Source organism: Rosa chinensis, chromosome 5 (genome assembly GCF_002994745.2).
Source record: "Rosa chinensis cultivar Old Blush chromosome 5, RchiOBHm-V2, whole genome shotgun sequence".
Lineage (NCBI taxonomy): Eukaryota > Viridiplantae > Streptophyta > Magnoliopsida > Rosales > Rosaceae > Rosa > Rosa chinensis.
The window spans coordinates 10,110,922-10,135,393 of NC_037092.1; the positions used below are offsets into that span (position 1 = coordinate 10,110,922).

A 24,472-nucleotide genomic window follows, 5' to 3' on the forward strand; every position below is an offset into this window, starting at 1 on the left:
TTGACCTGACTTCTTTCAAGCGATTGTGGACGAGGAGAGCACCAACCTCGTCGTGGGATTCTTTGTGCCTCGTGGTGAGGACTTTTGCTGAGCTTCTTCAAAATCACAATCGATACTCAATGTTGTAGATCGAGCAGAGCGAGAACTACTAGGAAGTGAGGAGAACTTGCTAAAGCGTGACTTTAGTTTGGCTGGGTTGCTAGGGCGTTACCCTTGCTTGGCTGGTTCTGTAACCGTTGGGGTTGCGGCACTACCGTCGGCTCCCGAGGAGACTAGGACCGAAGTACGTTGGCAGAGGGTTTGGTGGCACTGAAAGTCGGCTTCTGAGAATACTAGGATTAGGACTGTGATCACCTGTAAGAGAAAGAGAAGGAGAGGAGTTGCTCTTAGAGAGGTTGCTCTAGAGAGAACTTAGATCATCTTAGAGATGTTTTGATGTTGTGAATGTGTGTCTTGTGATGAATTTGTAACCTCTATTTATAGGCTACCATGCCAAAGCAGTTGGCATTAAACAAATGATAGTGGAGCATTAATTGGAGATAAGAAATGATGAATTTTGGAGATAAAGAGATAAAGAAGCATAATTGGAGATAAGAAATGATGAATTTTGGAGATAAGGAAGCACTTTCGGCTGCACTTTCGGTTCCTTTATTCCTTCAATTATATCTCCATCAAGAATTCAGATTTTGACCGTGACTTCTTCATAACAAATGTTCCACTATGAGTGTAGATCATTATAGTAAAATTTCAGAGCTTTTAGTATAGTGGTTGGGCCAAAAACGCTGCTGGACCTCTTACAGGTCCAGTTTTCCAGTTTTGCTTATGTAGAAAATTGGGCTGATTGTTTGAAGGCTTTCCACTTGAAACTAGATCTTGCACTCTTCATAAGAAATTATCTTTGGGATGTCTAGTATTAATCTGGAAAGTTTCAACTTATTTGGATCTTGTTTGGTTAGTCTTCCGCCCCTCTTTCCTTATTTAGCTCGGTTTCTCCTAGCCAAAGCAAGAAAATGTGTTAAAGTTGACTATTTCCATGCTTCCATCATTTCCTTTTCTTACAGCTCGCATAATTCTCCATAGTAGGCTTTATTTAGCATCTAAATAATATATTTCGAACTTGTCGACAATATATAGCTTGAGCCACTGACATTGGCTCAATTTCTCCAACACATGCCTTGTCAGGCCAAAATGCTCATATTTGGTCCAAACAGTAATTTCAGTCAAAATCCAGGGGCAAAACCGTATGTTCAATGAATAATGCTAGGAACAATGTAATGAACAGTGCTCTAGCAGCTTTAGTATATTTATAGTTTCCCTTTTCATTACACTTTTGGACTTTCTCGCTACTTAAATCTTACTAGGGATTAAAAATACATACAATGCCACGATACACAAAAGACTTGCACCAAAAAAGTCTCTTGCTGACCTAGCCGCTCTGCTAGGTTTACTCATCGACCTTCAAACTTCAATAAAATTCCTGAATTTTCCAGCTGACGCATAGATTGCTTTACTGATGCGCTTTCTTTCTTTGATGCTCTTGGGTTCGCTGTTGCATTGTGCTGCAAGTTGACCACTATTTTTTATTCGAATTAATATCTGAAAAAATTGTTTGCTATGATCCTCTTATCATTGATTCGAAATACAATTTAAAGAGCTGTTTGCTATGTATTATTAACCCAAAGGGCTAGGGCGCAAAACTTATGTAAGATTTGATATTGGATCCCCAAATCTATAGAGTGTGGTATGGGGAAAACAAGCATCACTTTGTTGACACCCCCGCCGCCCGCGGGGGGAGGGGCTCATTTTTTCCTTCCTTTATCTTGTTAAGGGGAAAACTTGGTTTAAAGATACACGAAATATGTGTCTGGCCCAAACTTCAATAACTTGTTGCATTTACAATATGGTAGAATCTTCTACATATCGTAATCAATGTTTGTTTTTCTTGTATGATTCAGATTCTGTACTTGTAATCCTCTATATAAAGAGACCTCTATGATAAATGAATATACACAATCATTCTCCCAAATCTCTTTCCTTAAACAAAAATAAATTTATACAAAAATTAAGGGAGCCCCATAGATCAAATTGAGAGATCTAAATAAAAACCTTCCTTATTAAGTTACAAAATAAAAATATAGTAAGTATATTACATTATAAATATAGAACTCAATCAACTTATTAAGTTATGACCATAGTTAGTTAATACGCGTATTAAACTCATATAAAACTTCAATACGCCTATAATTGAAAAAAAACTTTAGTACGGCGTATTGAAATTGTAGACTTGATTTTTTTTTTGCGTATTATTGAGCTCGACCTTTTAAAACACGTTTTATACACGTATCTGTTTTATACAGAGTAAAAATACTTGCAATTTGAAAAAAAAAATTAAAGCACTAGTTAATTAAAACGAGTATAAAACTTCAGTATGCGTATAATTGAAAAAAAAACTTATGTATAGTGTATTGTAATTCAAGCACCTGATTATATTTTATTTGGGTGTTGTATCCTTTTTTTCATGTTTTACCACATATCATAAATGATATAAAATAAAGTAAGAGTTTAGAGTAGATTATTAGTTATTTTCTTACAAAAATAGTGTTTTATATATTCGTATTTTTGAACCCGTTTTTTCTACTACTTGCCAAATTATACACATATAATTCAAATTTATAAATTTGCCGTATCGCGTTTTTTTGACCGAATATTTGACCGTATCATTAGATTAGGTAAACCGAATAATACACGTACATTTCTTTACCTAATTATAGGTGTCCCATTTTTTACTGAGGTCCTTGACCAAAAGCCCCAAAATGAGCCAAAGTTATCTCACTTACCCCAACAACAAATTTTTATTCTCACTAGCCCAATTTAAAGTAAAATGACCATTCTGACCTCAACCTAAAAAATAAATTACATCATTAATCCACTCTTCCCTCTCTCTCTCTCTCTCTCTCTCTCCTCGCCAAAGAAAGTTTCCCGGCCAGATGGCCGGTAATTCTCGAATTCTAAGGCAGATCCTTCATTATCACCACCTCGCGCCGCATGTCCTCCTCACGGAGGTGTTACGTCGGTGAAGGTGCAGATCCAATCGAGGTGATGCCATCGATTGTGCAAGGTAGGCCGACGGCAATTGTGAGGTTCACGATCGAGCTTAGTGAGAAGCCCAATCTCTGGCGCAACCTTTCCGGACAGAAGGAGATTGTAACCCCAGTAAATATAGGGCGCCAAGGAAGACGACGACGTCGTTATCCAATCGTGAAGGCCTGAACCTTTGGGACCAATCAAAGAGCCAAAGCCGGTTGGTTTTTCTGCACCAAAGATAGTATGGCTTTTTACCGTTGCACCCATCAATCAACATTAGTTTAGTCAATCAAAATTGAAGATGGATGGTTAAGAAGAGTTGAAATGCTTACCTGAAGTTGAAGATGGCACCCCCACTGCCGATTCGCTGCTCCTTGAGTCCTTGACTCCTTGGTATTATTTCCCTTTAAATTATACAATTTTGTATCAGTAACTCTAGTCCAAAAAGCAAAATGGGTCTGTATGTGTGATAAAGAGTCATTGAGTGATGGAGGAGGAGAGAATTAAGCACCTTTGACTGACTGGGTCGGTGGCTTTTTGGAAGCCATTTTTTATTTTGTTTTTGTTGCTTACGAAAGAGGGAGGCTTTAGAAACTTGGTTTTTTGTGAAGCTTTTGCTGTAGAGGGCCGGAGGCAGCCTTTGAGGTTTCTATTGCTATTAAAATGTCAAATTTAATGCATTTTGTTGCCTCTGTACGTGACTCTTTTTTTTTTTTTTTTTTTTTTTTTTCTGAATTTGATCATCTTCATCATTAGGTGTGCAGCGGTGCATTATAATTAATACAAAAGACGTCGCCATGGTAACCTGTAATACCCCGAAAATCCAATTTATTTTCCGAGGACATTTTAGAATGATTTCGTAGTCATGGAAGGAAGTACGAAGCTTTGAGGAGTTGTGGAGTTAACTCGAATAATTTTATTTCGAAATCGTACGTATTTAGGGGCGTCTCAAAAATTGACTTTTTATACATACAGAATTTGGGAAAACTTTCTTCATGAAAGTTGTAGAGCTCGTCGATACAAGTCCGTGCATATGTGGAATACAATTTTCGGAGCTCGTATGATTAAGTTACGATTATTTGAAAATTGGGATTCTTTATTTTTTATTAGGAATCTTATTCTGTTTTTTTTTTTTTTTTTTTCTCTTTCTTTAAAAAGACAAAGTCATCCTCTTTCTCTCCACTTCGGCCAGCTCCCCAGCTGCACTATCTCTCTGCATTATCGCTCCAGACCTTCCTCCTTTTCTCCGATTTCGATTTCCGACTTCAATTCCGATCGACGCCTCCCCTCTATCACAAGGTACTCGATCTCCTAACTCTCCATCTCAAGAAAAACTGCTGTTTGATTGTCTTGGTGACGATGCAGTCACTTCCTCTTGTACAGACTATTCAGACTTGTTTATTAGGTTCTACAGCTGGTTAAATCTGCTTTGAACATTGGGAGTTTTGTTTGGCTTTTGTCTTTTAAGCATGGTAGATTCGTTTAAGAATCGGATACTTAGTGTGAATAGTGCTTCAGTAGATGTTGTTTTCGTTGGTCTAGTTTCGTTGGAAATTTTAAGAAGGTGGCCTTTTGGGTTTAAGCTGGGGTGTGTTGAAAAATGGAAATCGTGTGTTAGGTTGGAAGCACAAGGGGATATGTATTGCCGAGTACTGATGGTTTTCAGTTTGGAGCAGAGATAAGTAAAGGAGAATGGGAGGGTGCTGTTGTTGTTCTTCTGAAGTAACCGAGCTGAGGCCGTACCAACATGCTACTATGTTTATCCGAGGACATCTGTAGAGCACGTGCCCCTGTCATCTCGTTAAGGTGCCTCTGCACTCTCCACAGGCCTCCTTGTAGATACAAATGTGGATGCATCAATGCCTGACGATTATAGACCACCTCCTGCCCCTTTTTCTTTTGATGTGTCAGAAGGGCATCCACGGACTCTACCAGTGGCCCAAGAAATTTCTGGCATCAAGAATGATGCAACATTGCAGACAAACAACTTCTGATTCTGTTCAAGAAGCAGCTGGTGACAATCCTCAGGAAACTTCATCCAAGTGTGAAGACCCGAAGAACAAAGTGTACACCAAGTTAGAGCTCGATCCAATTAAGAAGGCAGAAGTTGAACTTTCGAAACCAGTGAAATCTGTTGCTTTAGTCACTGAGGAGGAGGATGTTGGCCCCGACTGCATGGAAGAGTATGACGAAGAAAATCTAAGAAGTGCCACTAAATACGACCACCATTTTCACCTTGCTTGCATTCTTGAATGGATGGAAAGAAGTGACTCATGTCCGTGTGCGTTCAGGAAATGATATTTGATCCTCCTATTGATTTATGGTATCAAGCTGTGCAGGTGTTTGACGGTTTGATTTGGCGGACGAATTGTGATTCTTATTCGAGTTATAAGAAGACGCAGCGGGATTAGAGGTGAGTAAACCTCACGCAGTTCATATTACGAACCGAGTAACTTTAATTAATTAATTGTCGTAATTGTGTGAAAAATATTTATGGAATAAATATTTGTTTTTTTTATCACATGGACTTGATCAACTACGGTCCATAGGTAAGTAAAACGATTTTAAATTATACAAAATGAATTTCCTGTTTTCTTGCGTGAACTATAGTTGGTATTAGTAATTATCCCTGAGCGGATGATTATGTATATATATATTTACGTGGATATATATATGGACTGGTGTGACATTGAAGAGTGTGGAATTGTGATGATTTAATTATTATGGTTTGAGATGTGGCTTTATACATGACTTACTGTATTTATACGTGAATTACCATATTTATATGCGATGATTGTGATCACTGAGTCATGTAGTTTTTATGATGGATAGTGGGGGATGTATAGAGTGTTGGGACGTAGTGCTCTGAGGACTGAGAGTCCGAAGAACACCGGTTAAATGATAACCGAGATGTAGTGCTCTGAGGACTGGGAGTCCGAAGAACGCCGGTTAAATAATAACCGAGATGTAGTGCTCTGAGGACTGGGAGTCCGAAGACCGCCGGTTAAATAATAACCGAGATATAGTGCTCTGAGGACAGGGTGTCCGAAGACCGCCGGTTAAATAATAACCGAGATGACAGGTAACAAGGTAGTTAGAACTCTAACGTGTTATTGGTATTGGGTCCAAACAGTTGGGATGGACCAAAGTGGTAGTATTGTGGGTAGAGAATTGTGGAAATGTATTTGTTGGGGATTTTCCGTGTTTTTGTTTTGGTGTTTCCTTACAGATGTTGAGATTGTTGATTTTTACTTGAGTTAAAATAAACATGTTATAAAATCAACAATTCTTTCTTATTTACTCACGAGCTTTGCAAAAAGCTTACCGGGTTTTGTGTTGTTGCAATTCCCGGTACACTATTCAAATTGTGTAGCGGGAAGTCTTGCAGGTTAGGAGAATCAGGGCGGTGATCGCGCGGATTAGAGTATAGTTTTAGTTTTACAGTGATTGTATTAGTGAGGTGAGTGATGCTCAATTTGAGCTTTACATATTTACGTTGTATAAATGAGTTGTAATAAATAAATTGAGATTTGTAATTTGAGTGGTTTTGCGTTGTAGTTGTATATTCATGTTCCGGATTTGAAAAAAAAGTTATTCAAAATTCGGGGCGTGACATAACCACATGAATCAAATACATGTCAAAAACTTGGTCACTTTGAGTCATCTAGTGACATAGACCTTGCCATAATATTATTTTCCTCCCTTCTTGTCCATCCAATAGCCCACGAACAGACATAATTTGATATGAGTTGCAGAGATTACATGACTATCCTTTGGATTAAATATTGCAGATTTGATTAGTATTCATATTTGTTATATAGGACAAAAAAGAAATCGAGTATTAATATCTATATTTGGGGGCAATAGACATCTATTGGGGGGCAATAAACGTTTTGAATTAGTGTAATTTTTTCATTTTTTTTTACTTAATTACAGTTATATTTGTCTAATCTTAGGAAGATTAGTTCCAATTCCGGCGACCTAAAGTTCTATTGGGGGGTAATAGACGTCTATTGAGGGGCAATAGACCTTTATTGAGGGGCAATAGACCTTTATTGCACCTCTATTGGGGGGAATAGACGTCTATTTGGGGACAATAGACTATTGGGGCAATAGGCGTCTATTGCTCCTCTATTGCAGGGTAATAGATGTCTATTGGGGCAATAAATCTTTCCAGTGGGCGGCGGTCGGTGACCATAATCAGGCGACTGGTGACCGAATTCCGGCGAAAGTTGACAGAATTCCGGCGGCCGATGACCAGATTCCGGCGACCGATGACGGGGCTCCGGCGAAGTCTCCTATGGTTCCTCTTTCTTCCATTTCTCTCTCTCTCTCTCTCTCTCTCTCTCTATCTCTCTCTCTCTAAGTAACAAGAGGTGAGGGTAAAAATGGTATTAAAAAAATAAATAACAAAAAAAATCTTAATGGGGTATTAGGGAATACCTCTTAGAGTGTTTTTAGTAAGAGGGAATTAAAAAAACATACCAAAAACATAATGGAGTAAGTAGGAAAAGAATCTCTAAAAATAGAGTAAATAGACAAAAACCCTTTTTACTAACTAGGGTTATGATTAAAATCCAAATTCACAATCAATAGCTCAATTAATAGAGCGTCTGTTTCCTAAGCAGAAAGTCATGGGTTAACCTGGCCCTCATTCAATAATCAATAGCGCAATCAATGGAGAGTCTGTTTCCTAAGCGAAAAGTCATGGTTAACCTGGCCCTCATTCAATAGTTATTGTAATCACGTACAATTGTTTCTTCCAACATCTTAAATTATAAAATTTGTTTTCAAATAATGCTTAATAATTAAATACTTATATTCCCGATCATCACTCACCCTTTCCATTTAAATGACAAAAGCCAAAGTTTCTCCATAGATATTCATTCTTAGGTAACCTGTATATTACCAAGTTTCTCATAAAAATTGTATCATTCATGTCAAAGTTGTTGCCGTTTAAAAATCATAGTTTTTTTTTTTTGAAAGGACCATAGTTTTCTTATTGCCATTCATTTTCATGTAAACTATATGTTATATTAGTCTCCTCTCAATTGATTGAGATGTTGTGAGTTCGACACACAAAATATTAGATCTTGTGTATTAAGAGTTATTGGTGTAATAAAAAAAGAAGGAATGTAAAAAAAAATTTATGTTACCAGGTTTCTTTACAAAAAGTATTATAATCTTTTAATCCATTTCAAGAGTAATCTCAAATCACAAATTAATGAAAATACGTGAAAGGATATGTAAGATATATATATTTGGTTGGGTCAGACTCAACAAGAGTATGTTCAACATTATTATTAGACTCAGATATGGGTTCAGAACGTACCTCCAGATGATCTTCAGAACTTGGAAAATCTTGGTCAATGAGGGATAAATGAGGAGAGGGAGTCACTGTCAAAGGTTCTTCGGCTTGATTTTCTGATTGGTTGAAAAAAGTTTTGTGCTCTTCTGCCACAGAATTCGACTGGTCAATACTATGCTCATTAGGATTCGACTGGTCGATGGATAAGTTTGACCGGTCAATCAAGCTTCTTTGTTCCTTTGGATCTGTCATTGATTGGTTGATTTGAATACTTCAACCAGTTGGATCATGGTCGTCAATACATTCTTCTTCACCCTCATGATTTTTCTTCAATGCTCCACCAACAAACATCTCATCAAAAAACTCATTCTCCCCGTGAAGATAAACTGTCACGCCCCGAATTTTGAATAACAAATTCAAAATCCGAAACATGAAAAATCAACTAGAATACAAGTCACTCAGATTTCAAATCTCAAATTTATTATTACAACTCACTTATACAAAGTAAATATGTAAAGCTCAAATTGAGCATCACTCACCTCACTATTACAATCACTGTAAAACTAAAACCATACTCTAATCCGCACGATCTCCGCCCTGATTCTCCTAACCTGCAGGATTACCCGCTACACAATTTGAATAGTGTACCGGGATTGCAACAACACCAAACCCGGTAAGCTTTTGACAGCTCGTGAGTAAATAAGAATGAATTGTTGATTTTATAACATGTTTATTTTAACTCAAGTAAAAATCAACAATCAAAACATTTGTGATGAAACATCAAACAAAAACACGAGAAATCCACAACGAATACTTTTCCTCACTCTTCTAACCACAATATCACTACTTTGGTCCATCCCAACTATTTAGACCCAACACCAACAACACGTTAGATTTCTAACAACATCTTTATTCGTCACCTCGGTTAAGGTATAAATAAACGATATACATCTCGGTTATTATTTAACCGGCGTTCTTCGGACTCCCTGTCCTCAGAGCACTACATCTCGGTTATTATTTAACCGGCGTTCTTCGGACTCCCAGTCCTCAGAGCACTACGTCTCGGTTATTATTTAACTGGCGTTCTTCGGACTCCCCGTCCTCAGAGCACTACATCTCGGTTATTATTTAACCGGCGTTCTTCGGACTCCCAGTCCTCAGAGCACTACGTTCCAACACTCTATACATCCCCCAATGTCCATCATAAAATCCACATGACTCAGTGATCATGATCATCACATATAAATATGGTAACTCACGTATAAAGTCACATATAAATATGATAAGTCACATATAAATGTGATAAGTCACATATAAATATGATCATGTCACATATAAACATGATAAGTCACATATAAATGTGATAAGTCACATCTCAAATCATAATAAATAAATCACCACAATTCCACACTCTTCAATGTCACACCATTCCATATATATACCCACGTAAATATATATATATATACGTAATCATCCGCACAGGGATAATCACTAATACCAACTATAGTTTCAAGCATAAAAATCGTGAAATTCATTTTGTATAAATAAAATCATTTTACTTACCTATGGACCGTAGTTGATCAAGTCCATATGATTTAAAACAAATATTTATTCCATAAATATTTTTCACACAATTACGACAAATAATTTAATTAAAAGTACTCGGTTCGTAATATGAACCGCGTGAGGTTTACTCACCTCTAATCCCACTGCGTCTTCAATTTCACAAAACACGCCAAAACCGCTCACCAAGGAAGACCGCCAATCACCTAAATCCAATATGATCATAACTTAGCCAACAACTCATAAATAAAAATAAAGACTATCCAACGATCGGATCGAAATTATATGATGATCCAACGGTCGGATCCTCACGGATCGCCCTTAGGATCATCCCCCAAAATTATCACGAAGATCCAACGGTCGGATCTTCCTGAATCGTCCTTATAAACCTCTCCACAAAATTTCATGAAAATCCGACGGTCGGATTCTCACGAATCGCTTTCCAAATCACTAAATCACAATTATATGAAGATCCAACGGTCGGATCTTCGCCCGTGACCTCACAAAGTCACCGGGACAGTCATACGATCAACATATCAAAACTACAAGTCCATCGGACGGTCCGATCTTTAAAAAACATTAATTGGATTATCGAAATTAATCGAAACCGTAAAAATTAATTCATAACTAAATCATACGATATCCAAAAATTATGAATTATATATGCAAACGATCGTATCGAAACGTAGAATCTAAAACTGTAAAGAAATCACATTTTTGACCCCCGGAGGTGGCCGGAAAAGGGTCGCCGGAAAAAGGGCAGAGCCGCCGCCGACAACCGCCAATGGTGTCGGGGCCTGGCTGCTCCTCTTCCTCTCATCAAGCCCAACAATTTTCATAACTAGCACGAAGTCTGAAAATGACCGGAAGGGGTTGAAATTTACCTTGAACAGTATGAAGGTGGCCGGAAAATTTCCAGAAACCGGCGAGCTCGATTTTCGACGTAAAAACTTCAATTTCAGGCCTTGATTCCTTCTAGAGAGTTGTTAAGAACATCAAGCCGAACCCACTGGATCAAGAATCAATCAAAACGATGCACTATAGCTCGAGATATCCCGATCGAAAGATTTTCGTTTCGGATCGAAAACAGACCGAGCTCCGACGAACGTGAAACCGGTCACTCCAGGTGAAATCCTTCTAGTATGATGATCAGCAGGTTGAGGTGAGTTCATGGAGCTAAGTATCGGAAGTTTTGGTGGCCGGAACTATGAGAAAACCGGCGTTGACTAAAATCGAACTCAAATCGGAATGAGCTCGCCGCCGCCGATACAGGCCACTCCACCGTGCAAGGCTGCCACAGACGGGTGCGCAAGGATCATACGAAGCCAATGGAAGAAGTTTGGTGAAGATTGGTGGCCTGTGGAGCAAGAACAACGCCGGCGAAGGGAAACCCAGTTTCCGGCCGGCTTCGAGCGCGGGAGAGAGAGAGAGAGAGAACCGGTTTCCAATTTTGGAAACTGAAATGATTTTTTTGGAAATTTCCAAAAATGGAAATATATACTAAACTGGAAATTTATTCCAAAATTCATAATAAATTCATACGAACTCCGATTTTTGTGTTCCGCATATGCACGCGATCGTATCGATGAGCTCTACAACTTTCATGAAGGAAATTTTCCCAAATTCGGTACGTATAAAAAGTCATTTTTTGAGACGCCCCTAAATGACGTACGATTTCGAAATAAAATTGTTCGAGCTAAATCCACAACTCCTCAAAGCTTCGTACTTCCTTCCATGACTACGAAATCATTCTAAAATGTCCTCGAAAATTAATTTAGATTTTTCGGGGTATTACATAAACGTTGTTGGGGGTAAAATAACACATGTCCTCATAGAATGTTACATCCATTTTAACATAGAACGTCTTCCAAGTAGGTGGATGTGTAGGGGTCATCATTGGTCGGGCTAGGGCCTGCCCTACCCTAAATTTTAGGGCTTAGGGTCGGGCAAGGCTGGGCCTAGTCAAAACCAACAAAATTTAGGGTCGGGTTAGGGCTTAAATATGCTAATCCTTACCCGCCATAAAAGCCCGATCTATTAGGGCCGAAAGGGCCGGGTCGGGCCGACCTTCCGAATAGAGAAGGCCCTTATTTTGTTTAATAAAAAAAAAAACTTACATTATTTTTTTGTTCCTCAAAATGTGACTCAATGGTTATATAGGTAATATAAGACATTGTTTTTAGTTGATCATATTTAATGTGTGTGTGTGTGTATAGGAATTAACTTATAACATTTATTAATATTAGTTAAGGTGGTTATATTTAATTAACTATCTCTCTAAATCTCCTAATATTAATTGTTATGTAACAAAGAAAATAAAAATTAAAGAAAACAAAGCTTAAGAAATCAATTACAAAGAAAGAGATAAATTGCATATTATACAAAAAAGAGAAACATAATTAAAAAATAGAAAATTATTAGGGCTTATTCGGGCGGGCCTAAAGGGCCGGGCCGCGTTTCATTCTCATGGCCCATACCCTACCCTATTTTAACGGGCCGGCCTGCCCTAATGCAAGGGCCGAGTTAGGCTTCGGCCCTACGGGCCGGGCGGAATTAGGGCCTAAGGGCCAAATGATGACCCCTAGGTGGATGATAGCGCTTGTAGCCCTTCTGATGAGAACTATAACCCACAAATACACATTTGAGAGCTCATGCATCTAACTTTGACCTCTGATTTTCGGGTATCTGGACAAACGCAAGACAACCAAAGACACGGGTAGAAATATTGTGGAAGGAAGGACTAGAGACATAGGTTGATAGGACCTCAAGGGGAATACGCCCCTAAAGAACATTGGAAGGAAGATGATAATAAGATGTGAAGCAGTTCAGACTGCTTCACGCCACGATACTTGGGCATATAAGCACCAAATAAAAATGTTCGTGCTATGTCCAAAAGATGACGATTTTTACATTCAAACACACCATTTTGTTCAGGTCTTTGGGGACAAGTGGTTTGATGGATTATACTGTGTTCTTGGAAATGTTTCAAAAAATCATGTTTAACAAAATCCCCCCCCCCCCATTATCAAAACGAGAAACTTTGATATGACCATTGAACTGTATTTGAATCATTTTTTGAAAGGCTTGAAAAGCAAAAAACACAACATCCTTAGATTTAAACAATGTTACCCATGATAATCAAGTGCAATCATCAATAAACAAGACAAAATAACACAGTCCAGAAACAATGGGTTCTCTGGAAGGTCCCCACACATCAGAGTGAATAATCTCAAAAAGGGTAGCACTTTTATGGGAAACACTTTAAGGATAACTAGCATGATGACTCTTAGTAAGAACACAGGTTTCACAAAGTAAAGTAGACTCGTTTATCCCAATAAACAAAGAAGGCATGTCTTTTTTCATATTGCTCAAAGAAGGATGCCCAAAAGGGCGATGCCACAACCATACCTCACTAATTTGACCAGAACTTGTTGCATGTTAAAGCAGCTCGAGTTTCTTTGTTGACTTCTCTCCACCATACATGCAATCAAGATGGAACTGTTTCCCCCTCAAATATCCACGACCAATTACTTCCCTAGTGAGAAGATCCTGAAAAATGGCATACATATGGAAGACTGTTACCGAGCACTTAGACTGAGCATTTAATTGTGGTACGGATATTAAATGATGAGATAAAGCTGGAACATATAAAATATTATGAAGTTCTAAAGCAGGAGTGAATCAAATTCTACCTATCCCCATTACAGCGAAAGACTCACCATTAGCATTTATAACACTAGACACAGGTGGGGTGACAAATTGGAAAAATGAGATTTGTCCTAAGTCATATGATCTGAGGCACCTGAATCAATTATCCAAGTATCTCCACCAATAAAGTCAAAAATTTGTAAAGCAACACCAACCTTACCTCAATTTCTGTGAATAACCAATGTAGAGATCTTACCATCAGATTTCGAATTGTTAAAGTAGCCAAGTGGGTAGCCAACCAATTTGTAACATTGCTTTGGTGTGTCCAAAGTTCTTGCAATAGCTGCAGAACAATTGAGAGAATACATGATTAAAAACTTGATTATGCAGCGGAATTGAGACAAAAGGTGCGTCGACTAATCGACTAGTCAAGAAGCCATAGGAAACATTCTGAAAGACAGAAAAATAATCCTAACCTCCAGATTAGAGGAAGGAACAGAGATCTAACCCCAAAGTGTGGGGAAAGAACAATGAAGGAAAAAAAAAACAAAGTCTTTTCAGATCTTTGCTCTGATACCAAGTCAAATTATGAAATGAAAAGGAAGAAAGATTTGTGAGTGATGAATTTTCTGATATACATTCAATGGTGTATATGGGGTTATATATACAAACCCTACAATACTACATGTTGTAAAACACAAGACATCTTGGTCTCTAAGTCATCTTGTTCTTCAAGTAAACTTGTTCTCCAAGTTTGCTTCTCCTACAAGATTGTTTTTCCTTCAAGTACAAGTTTACTTCTTCTTCAAGTAAACTTCTTCTACAAGCTTTGACTCACAAGTCAACACAGATCAGCACTGAGAGGTTTGGCTTCCTGAGACCGGTGTGGAAAATCAAAAGAGCTCTTGGAATTGGCTGGAAAGCCGTATCCGTCGTGTTATCTCCGATGTCCGCGAGTTCGCTAATACCATTGTCAAGCAAAAGAAGCGAGAGATGGAGGAGATGAAGACATGGAGATTCACGATCTACTGTTTCGGTTCTTAGGATCCGGCCACTTAGACAAGAAATTCGTCACTGACAACGTCATCAGCTTCACCCTCTCCGGAAGAGACACTACCTCGGTTGCGCTGGCATGGTTCTTCTGGCTAATTTCAAACCACCCAAACGTGGATAGCGAAATTCTCAAGGAAATAGAAGAGAAATCGAAGACTGGAGCAAGATATGATGAAGTGAGGGACATGGTGTATACACACGCGGCGCTCTGCAAGAGCATGAGACTGTACCCACCGGTTCCGATCGACAGTAAAGAGGTGGTGATCGACGATGTTTTGTTGAATGGGACTAAAGTGAAAAGGGGGATGGCAGTGCTATACCATGTTTACGCGATGGGGAGGATAGAGCAGATATGGGGCAAGGACTGGGCAGAGTTCCAACCTGAGAAGTGGTTGGAGTGTGGCGTGGCGTGGCGTGGCGTGGCGACAGAGAAATGGAGGCTTGTGGCAAAGGACTCGTTTAACTACCTGTTGTTTCAGGTGGGGCTGAGGATTTGTTTAGGGAAGGAGATGGCGTTCTTGCATATGAAGAGGATGGTGGTTGGGGTTTTGAAGAGGTTTAAGGTGGTACCGGAGAAGAGAGAGAATGGGTTAGAGCCGGATTTTGTTGCTTAGCTTACCGCGAAAATAAAGGGTGGGTTTCCGGTCACCGTTGTGGAGAGGGTTTAAGGGTTTGACTCTGTGTGTCTTCAGCTAAGACTATTCAAATATGAGCTTCCCACCCCTTTAGTTTATTTGTAGATCTCAGCTTTACGGTTTATTTATTTATTAATTTTTTTTAAGCAAAATGAAATTTCATAAACATGTACATTTGATAGCTAAGATGAACTATTTAACCTATTGAAATACAGAAAACAAAAACGCATTTTTTATGTGCTATTTGAAAACATTTTTCGTATGACTAATGTACATATAACTTAGATGAAGAAACGAAAAAATATTTTCACTTGTTCGGTTATTTTTTTTTTACCAAAGTATGAATATCTTTCACAAATAAAGGTACAAGATTATACCAATTGTGATTGTCACTGGAATAAAGTCAGCAGCTTAAAAACCTCACTAAAAAAATAGCACAACAAATTCACCAAAGACACAAAGGCGCAAAAGCCACTTGACAACTCTTTTTTAACACAGCCCGCATGTGAACTTCCATAATTTGGGAGATAACCATAGAGCCTCAACCATACATAGGGTTTCCCTTGCAGGTTTGCAATAAAAACTATTGGCACGTTTACTTACTTGGAATGGAAAATAATCATGAATCGGAGACAAGTGGAATGGGAGAAGAAAGGAATCGGTATTGATTCCGGATGAATAATTCCTAAACTCATCTCCCCTCTTCATAATCGAATTCCTGAGTATTCAGGAATCGATTCCTGATAAGGAAGTAGGATCTACATCCATTCCGATTCCTTTATGTGTTAGTAAACGCATGAATTCTTTTACCCGGAATCATTCCGATTGCTTTATGTGTTAGTAAACGCAGACCCTGTAATCATTCCCTTTCCTTCTAAGTAAGTAAACGTGTCATATATGTATTACGTCGCATCAACCATATAATAAGGAGACTAGTTGATAGCCTTCTTTCTTTATCCTCTTAACAATTCAAATTGGGTGCCTTCATTAAAGGACCAATATTAGAATGATGTTCAAAGGAGAAATGCAAGAGCAGATCCGTACGTTCATGCAACGGAAAAAACCCAACAAATTGATAGATCTTACTAAAGAACTCTCTTGAAAATCTCTCCACCATTAACCGGGATGAACATTATTTCAAAAACCTCCCCTCAGTTTTAAGTTATACTTTATTTAGTGGAAGGGAAAATAAAATTTAACTTGTTACGGCACTGCCATCTCCTTCTTCATTAAATTAGAGAAAAATTAAAATATGGAAAACTTGTTAGAGTTGCTCTAACAATTCTAATTGGGTGCCTTCATTAAAGAACCAATATTAGAATGATGCTAAAAAAAATGTTAGAGCACATTCCATTCACGCAGGGAAAAAGACCCAAACATTGATAAATCTTTCTAAAAAACTCTCTTGAAATTCTCTCCACCATTAACCAGGACGAGAATCATTTCAAAGAACTCTCTTGAATTTTAAGTTGTAACTAAATACTGATTACCACCTTGTGGTTTACGTCCAAAATTAATTCAGTGTCGGACTTTCAATTTCATCAAAACACCCTTGCACTATAATTTCTCATCCAATAGGTCATTCCGTCATGTGTCCGTGAAATGGATCCGTTAAATTGCTGACGTGCTGTGCCAACTCAGCTCCGGTGGTGCCCACTTGATAGAAAAATTTTCCAAATTAACCCTGACTCTCTTCTAACTCAGATTATAGCCACAATCACTATATTACCCGAGCTCGTCGGAAATCTGGCTCTCAATCTTCTAATCCAGATTTTCAGCGAGTGTTTACAGTTTGCAGTTTCTTGGTTAGGTATCATGACAATGGAGGAGGAGGAGAAACTTCCTCATTCTAATCCGGAGAAGGGAACACGTCCCTGTACTTTCTATATATAAAAGGGAGGAATCTTCTGTTTAACTCTGCTTCAACACCGAGTTCTTCACCTGTTCTTGATTTTCAGTGAAGAATCTGGCTCTAAACTATTAATCACTTCTTGATGGGAACTTTTATCAATTAGAAACTTTTGTTCATTAATTGAAACTTTTGGTACGACCCACCTCTCTGAATACTTTTGTTCACCAACATAATCAATTAAACTTGTTTTCTGTCTCCTTGTTGATCATGTATAGCAGTACTGCTCAACCAAATTTAAAATCAAGCATAATTGCCACCATTCTTTTGTCTTCTTTCTTATCACACACAGCACACTGATTTTGGAAAACAAAGCAACTGATATCAATTAAACTTTGTCTCCATTTCTTTTGTCTTCGATCAGCACCGTTTCTAGAAATAAGACCTAACCAAGTTTGAATGCTTGGTCAAATTAAACAATTAACCTTAATGAACAACTGCCAATTCCTAGTTGAATTTCATATTTCCGTTACTATAATGGAAGGAGGTGGGAACAATCTATCAAACATTGTGCATCTCACTTACTGCAAACGTCTAAATCTCTTAGGACCTTAATGAACAAGTAATGAATAATAAATAATTAAATATGCAATATTGCATTTCTATACTAACAACTGCCAATTCCTAGTCGAAGACAAACATTACTTGTTCATTAAGGTCCTAAAAGATTTAGACGTTTGCAGTGAGATGCACAATGTTTGCTAGATTGTTCCCACCTCCTTCCATTATAGTAACGGAACTATGAAATTCAACAAATATAGAAAAGACTTGACCAGCTGAAAAAAACCAACATTGACTTTTTGGTGACTGTTTTGCTTGTTGTATGAATAACGGGTCCTATATCTTTATGGAAAAATCATGTGAGAAGAACTTTCAAATTTAAGTTGGAAAAACAACTAGAAGCAAGCCAAATATGCTGACGACTTTGCTTAGGTATGGATATCATTTTATAATTTTGCTACTTATTTGTTGACTCTGCTCACTCGAGAGTTTAAAGATATCTAATTAATTTTAGTAAAATTAACAAGAGTTAATTTGATCTAAGTCCAAAACTCACAATCCATATTGAATGTAATCTAGATGAATTTTTTTGTTAATTGCGGTCTTATGACTCAACTGCCATATTAAATTTATTTCATTTTCTATCTTGCTGACTCAACACCTATATTTTTCATTCCTAAACAACCGTACACTTTAATTACCGGGTATGTATTGATATCATTCTCGATTGTTAATGAGAATTGTAATTTACACTCCCATTTTACAATCAACACTCTATGTTTTCTTTGTACTATCTTAACATCATATTTTTACAATCTATATTATAAAAAGACAAAACTTAAGATATCAAGAAAGAAAATATGGAGTGTGGATTATAAAAATAGGGAGACTCTCTTTGTTAATTACATTTATGGTGATGGTGTGTGCATGTTTCATATTCATGCAAAATCTAAGACCACATATACAAATTAAGCCAAACCAAATTAAGTATGAAAAGAGAGCCCGTTGTTTGACTTTAAAAGTTTAAAGCGAAAATGAGCGTTTCCGTTTGGTTTTGGAAAATTAACGTGGGTTTGCAGGGGTTTGATGTATATTACACCAATGATTAATATATAATGGCCCAAATCATGTCGACCTTAATTAATTATGATCCACTGGTCAGTCTGAGAAGGACGTTTGAATACCACAAAATATTTGAGTGTAGCAGTCACCATCTATATTCTATAAATAGAACCACCATAAAGATACTCTAAATTAGCTCCATCTCCAGATCCATGGTTTTGAGAGAGAGGCCAAAGATTGCTAGTGAGAGAAACTCCACCTCTCTAGTTTTCTCCTCTTCCGGTCTTCTCCAAACTCCTTTCCAATCCTACCTCCCTTAGATTTTCCACCCTCCCCTCCTCCGTTGCCATGTTCCAAACCCCACCTACAACACCTTTCCACTGTTTCCTGATTGCCAAGCCTTTCTTCCCGTCAAAAAACAGTTTATTTTGTCTCTCCACTTGTTGGAGTTCTATTGCCTCTCTACCCACACGTGGCAGTTTGATACTGATTTTCTGCCATTCTAGAAGTTTTTTGGACTTTTGTCCTGCCCCCTTGCTCCCAGCATGTCCTCTCATGACCACCTTGCCTCCCGGCTAGAGAACACATGTTGTCTGGAGGAAGTCGAGAACGAGATTTCCCTCATTGGTGCAATCATAGCTGATGTTGTGCCTAACATTGGTGGAATCAAAGGCTCTCTCAGAACCTTTTGGAAGGACATTGGCAGCTTTAAGCTCGCCCACCTCCATCACAACTTGTTCTCTATCAAGGCAACCCCAGAAGGTGCCACCAAACTTCTGGAGGGTGGTCCCTGGCATGTGGATAACATGAGGTTCAACGTGGTAAAGTGGCTCCCCAACCTCACTATCAATGATATTCACTTCCATAAGGTTTGGTATTGGGTTCAGATTTCAGGGCTCACGAGAGAAAAGATGAACACCCAGAATGCCAGGTTGATTGGGTCTGAGATCGGGTCAGTTCTGGAGATAGAAGACCCCGACAAGGTTGATGCAACTCTTCATGGTTTCCTGAGAGTGAAGGTTCTCATGGATATCAGAAACCCCTTCCCTACTGGTTTCTGGCTTCCTCTAAACAACTACACCTCAACCAGGGTCAACTACGCTTACGAAGGCCTCTGTGACTTCTGTTACAAATGTGGGCGGCTAGGGCACCACCTGGATGTCTGCAAGAATTTCAGACTTATCAACCTTGAGGAGGGTGAGCCGGAAAATATTTGGTACGGCCCATGGATGAAGAGGAAGCCCCTCTCTATCAAACATCAATCTTGGCTTGAGCGGCCGACGAGGGTTTACCAGAAAAAGCCTAAAACAATGAGGTCCACCGAGCTAGGGTTTGATTCCCCGTATGCATCACATACAAGCACTAGCTACCAGCCCCAAGGCCACAGCTCTGAAACAACGTTGGCTGACAAGGATGTGACATGCCTTCTGATCTCTGAGCCTGATGATGAAGACCTGTCATCCCACAATTTAAATGTTCAAATCACTCCCGTGAGAAACCCCGGCACTTGTCACCTTTTGTCCCTCGGTCCACATGCTTTGCCTGTTACAGCCCCAAAGGTAACCCCTTTCCCCAGCCCCCATTGGCTAAAGGTGGCGGTTACCACGACCAAAACACATGTGGAGTGGAACAAGAGAGTCAACAATCTGTATCCACTCCCCCAAACCCCTGCAAACAGACAGAAACCCTCCCATATTAGTACCCACTATAGGCCAAAACCCGTACTCCCCCTCCTGCTACTTGGGCCTAGTCTGAAACCATTGAAGCCCAACCCGAGATGCAGTGATTTGATTGTGGGCAGGCCTGTGCTTCCCCCTCTCACCCAGGACCCATTTAAAGGAAAAGGCCCGACCCTACTCTCCTACTCTTCATTTAATCAGGCTCCTTCCACCCAACTTCCACAATCTCAACCTATCAGCATTTCATGTGAACACCCGGTTCCACTTCACTTCAACTCCCAAGCTCCTCCTCCAGCTACAGCTAAAAGAACTCGCTCACAAACCAACCCAACCGACTCTCTGAGACACTCTAAAACTCGTCTCATCACCGACCCATATCAGTCCTTTGATTCTCTGGAACATTTTGATCAATACACTCCAATCCCAGCCCCAACCATTTCAGAACCAGCCAGGGGAAGAGGTCGAGCTCAGGGAAGAGGAAGAAGACCCAGAGAGGGTAGAGCAGGTGTAGACACCCCAGTTGTTCGCAGGGGTCTATATGGTATCAATTCGGAAAGCCGTAAGAGACCCTTCAAGAGTGTTCCAAACTCTGATCTAGCCTTGAGCAATTTTCAAGAAATCCGAGTTGAAATCCTCGAAGACTCAGCAGACTTTGTCTCTGCCTCTCCTAGAATTGAGAATGATATGGAGGTTTTCTCCCCAACCAATGGTGGTGGTGGCTGGCTGACAGCCACAAGACATCAATGAGTCAACTCGTCTCATGGAACTGTCGAGGTCTAGGACCGGCCTTGATAGTCCAGAAATTGGGGGAGCTTGTAAGCTCTCACTCTCCGTCCGTGGTCTTCCTCTGCGAAACCAAACAATCAAGTTATAGAGTAAATCAATTAAGGAGATAATTGAAGTACTACAAAGGTTATACTGTGAACCCAACCATCAACTCTGCTGGGGGCCTAGCTCTCTGGTGGAGGCTGGAGGTAGATGTTGAGGTAATCTCTGCAAGTCGAAATTTAACTAATACTTTCATTAATTTTGTCACGCTCCGATTTTAAAGCACAAATTATAAATAAATAACAATCACAACTACTCCAGGCATGATGGTTCAAACATCAATACAAAATACTAGGAAAATTTTTCTTTAAAGAACAGAAAGTAAAGACGTCATGAACCCACAATGTCAAACTCATTCTTTAGAGTCTTATATTACATTACACCAAGTTTACCAACTAAACTAAAAGGTAATTCAATAAATAAATAACCTCACCCCACTCATTACACAGCAGAAGACTAATAAGCTCGTACCACAATTAAGTTCCTAAACTCATGACTGCAACAGCAAGGGAATAGCTCCATCACGTTCACCTTAACCTACAGGATAGACCCCTACACCATTAAATTGTGCACTGGATTGAAATAACAAACCCGGTAAGCTTATGAAAGCTCGTGTGAGTAAACTCAAAACAACAAAGAAGAAGCACACACTCACACCATCTCAACCTAACAAAATCGTTATACAATTATATAACAAAAACATCAAGTTCATATCCTACCATATCATGCTCACGTATGTTAATTCAAATTTTAAAACTCTCATGCTCTGACTCTCAACTGATGCAATTAATTTCACAAATGTACAACTAACAATCAAACTCCAGTAACTTTTTAAAACATTTAAAACTTCAATAATCCAAAATCATGCTCCTTTTATCTCAACCGAATAATTGTCACCTCATTGACCTTTCAAAATCATTGAAATCTTAGCAACCACTTCTCGAAAAAAAAATAAAGCACTTATAATTCAAAATCAAGTAAAAAACAATCCCTGCATGTGAATTAGTTCAGGAGATCACATCAAAAGCACATCAAGCAAATCATAGTGATCTCTGCATGTCATTTAGTTCAGGAGATTACATTAAAAACAATAAATAGAAATCATAGTAATCCATTCATATCGTTTAGTTCAGGAGATTATATTAAAACCAATCAATTCAGAAAACAGTAATCCCTGCATATAGTGTAGTTCAGCAGATTACGAAAGAAAACAAGCAATTTAATAATAAGAATAAACAAGAAAATCAATACACGTTCATCTACTTATAACACCAAACACCACATCAACAATTTCAAATATCAATCACTCAACAATAATTCATAGCTTTTTCATAATAATCGCCACACTGGTTTCGCCACACAGGTCCTATTACACGACACAATATATTTAGTCACACTCTCAAACACAACTTTGACCATTCGCAAAACAATATCGAAAACTTTTTTCAAAATATTGTTTGCACACCACAACATTATCACTAATCGTACATTTTCATTTCAAAACATAAATCTAACAACACCGTCATTTCCCTTTTCAAATTCATTTATTTTCTTCAAAATCACCTCTCAACCCAATAGTGATAAAATCACGCAAAACAATGTTTTTCACTTTACCAAACAACTCCTACTATATTTCACAATCTACTCAAACCGAAAATCATTTGCAACAAATCATTGTTTTTACTTACCCATGAACTGTTGACGATCAAGTTCATATATTTCAAAACAAATATTTATTTTGCTATAGATATGATTTTACAGCTAACAATTTATTCTACTTACTATCACTCAACTAATTTATCACCCAATACAATGTGAGATTTACTCACCTCCAATTCCTGATGCATCTTCACACAAATACCAAGACAAGTACAAATTTATCCACACTCCACTCAAGCAACTCCGTCAATCACCTAATCACATCAAGGTCACACTCAATACAACAAAAAGCATACAATCATTTTAAAGTTTGAATCACATGAATTATAAACCAAAGGATACGTCAATTGAGACTAAACCCCATCGGAGACCACCTAAGGATTCCAAAACACTTCTAAGATCAAATCGTCCAAACAATAGAACAACCCAACAATCGGATCCTCACTTATCGGAAACTGAAATGAATCGAAACCGTAAAAACCCTAACATAATCAAAACTCAATCAAACACAAAAGTAAACATACCCACACGTTCATATAGAAAAAAGGAGAATAACGGAGCAAGGAACAACCCCTGGAATGGCCGGACGCGCCGCCACATGCTGCCACAGGCGGCTGCACGTGAAGCCCACGTGCTGCCGGACCGACTTCAAAACCATGAAGATCAACTCCACCCATCATGAAGATCACAACACAAGGAACAACTTTCATAACTGGCACCGAGACCGATTCTGCCTAGATCGATCTAGATCAAGCTCGAAAGATCTTAGTCGTTCATCTTCAAACCTTGATTTCTTCCTCCACACTTTGAATCAATCTTCAAGGCTTACATGGCTGGAACCAGGAGGAAGAGAGCGTCACAAAATGACTGGTCTCATGCACCGTCATGGCTGGAGGAGGGAGATCACTCTGGGTCGGGGTGCCGCTTCCACTGCCAGTGGTTGAGGCAAGAAGAGGGAGGAAGATCTGAGTCGAGTGGTGTAAGTTTCATAGCCGAAGGACGCCAGACGGCCAATAAAAAGTAGGGTCGGGTCAGTTGTACATGTTTCCGTCCGGGTCTAGGGTTCTCCAGAGAGAGAAAAACTTTCGGAAAAATCTAAAAAGTTTCCAAAATGGGAAACTAAAATTAATTTTCTGATTTTTCCTATTTATACTAAAATTTCCAAAAATGGAAATAACTTCCATCACACATAACTTCTTTATATGATCTCCGATTTTTGCGTGCCGCACATCCACAAACTCATATCGACGCGCTCTATAACTTTCGTAAAGGAAGTTTTTGAAGAAACCTAACGAATAAAAGTCAACTCTTGACGCCTCGAAAATAAAGCATTTTGAGTAAATATTCATCCGAAATTCTTGTATTTCACCCTCGAACCAACTAATCGCACAACAATCAACAAAATAAATTCCGAAAGACACTCGAAAATTAATAACTAATTTCTAGGGTATTACAAATTTCCCAAGCATGAATGCTGCTATAAGGGTCTCCTTCTTTTATGGTCCTCCTTACCATGAGGACGAGCACCTCTTTTGGTCTGAGG

The 24,472-nt window shown here is 38.7% G+C and overlaps 1 protein-coding gene, 1 long non-coding RNA gene and 1 pseudogene across 7 annotated transcripts; 2 read left to right on the forward strand and 1 right to left on the reverse strand.

Annotated features, from left to right (window-relative positions):
* Positions 1–2,649: 2,649 nt before the first annotated feature.
* LOC112201719 lies at positions 2,650–14,213 on the reverse strand. 6 transcript variants are annotated; one of them, XR_002936875.2, is made up of 5 exons: positions 10,840–11,662; positions 10,091–10,161; positions 8,417–9,018; positions 3,417–3,488; positions 2,664–3,311 (listed from the first exon to the last, which is right to left on the reverse strand). XR_002936875.2 is itself a non-coding variant. In XM_040519447.1 (4 exons), exons 2-4 carry the CDS (start codon positions 8,642–8,644, stop codon positions 3,155–3,157), a joined length of 477 nt encoding a protein of 158 aa, XP_040375381.1. In that variant the 5' UTR covers positions 8,645–9,018; positions 10,840–11,662; the 3' UTR covers positions 2,662–3,154. The 6 variants fall into 6 exon arrangements, 2 of the variants coding, with proteins under 2 accessions (XP_040375381.1, XP_024198397.1); XR_005810660.1 differs by lacking the exons at positions 10,091–10,161; positions 10,840–11,662 and adding exons at positions 13,364–13,946; positions 14,080–14,213 and having other exon boundaries at positions 2,654–3,488; XM_040519447.1 differs by lacking the exon at positions 10,091–10,161 and having other exon boundaries at positions 2,662–3,331.
* Positions 4,283–6,620, forward strand: LOC112201720. The gene is made up of 2 exons (XR_002936878.2): positions 4,283–5,497; positions 6,458–6,620. It is a non-coding gene; the product is annotated as an uncharacterized LOC112201720 (long non-coding RNA).
* Positions 14,214–14,255: 42 nt separating the features above from the next.
* LOC112203097 lies at positions 14,256–15,324 on the forward strand (annotated as a pseudogene).
* The last annotated feature ends 9,148 nt before the right edge of the window (positions 15,325–24,472 follow it).

Excerpts from the sequence above, each read along its gene's own strand:
- LOC112201719 (XM_040519447.1), bottom strand. The coding sequence starts at position 8,644 with ATGACAGATCCAAAGGAACAAAGAAGCTTGATTGACCGGTCAAACTTA. Across the intron at positions 3,489-8,416 it reads GTTCTGAAGATCATCTGGAG|GGAAATAATACCAAGGAGTC; the intron begins GTACGTTCTGAA and ends TATAATTTAAAG. Across the intron at positions 3,332-3,416 it reads GGTGCCATCTTCAACTTCAG|CCATACTATCTTTGGTGCAG; the intron begins GTAAGCATTTCA and ends AACGGTAAAAAG.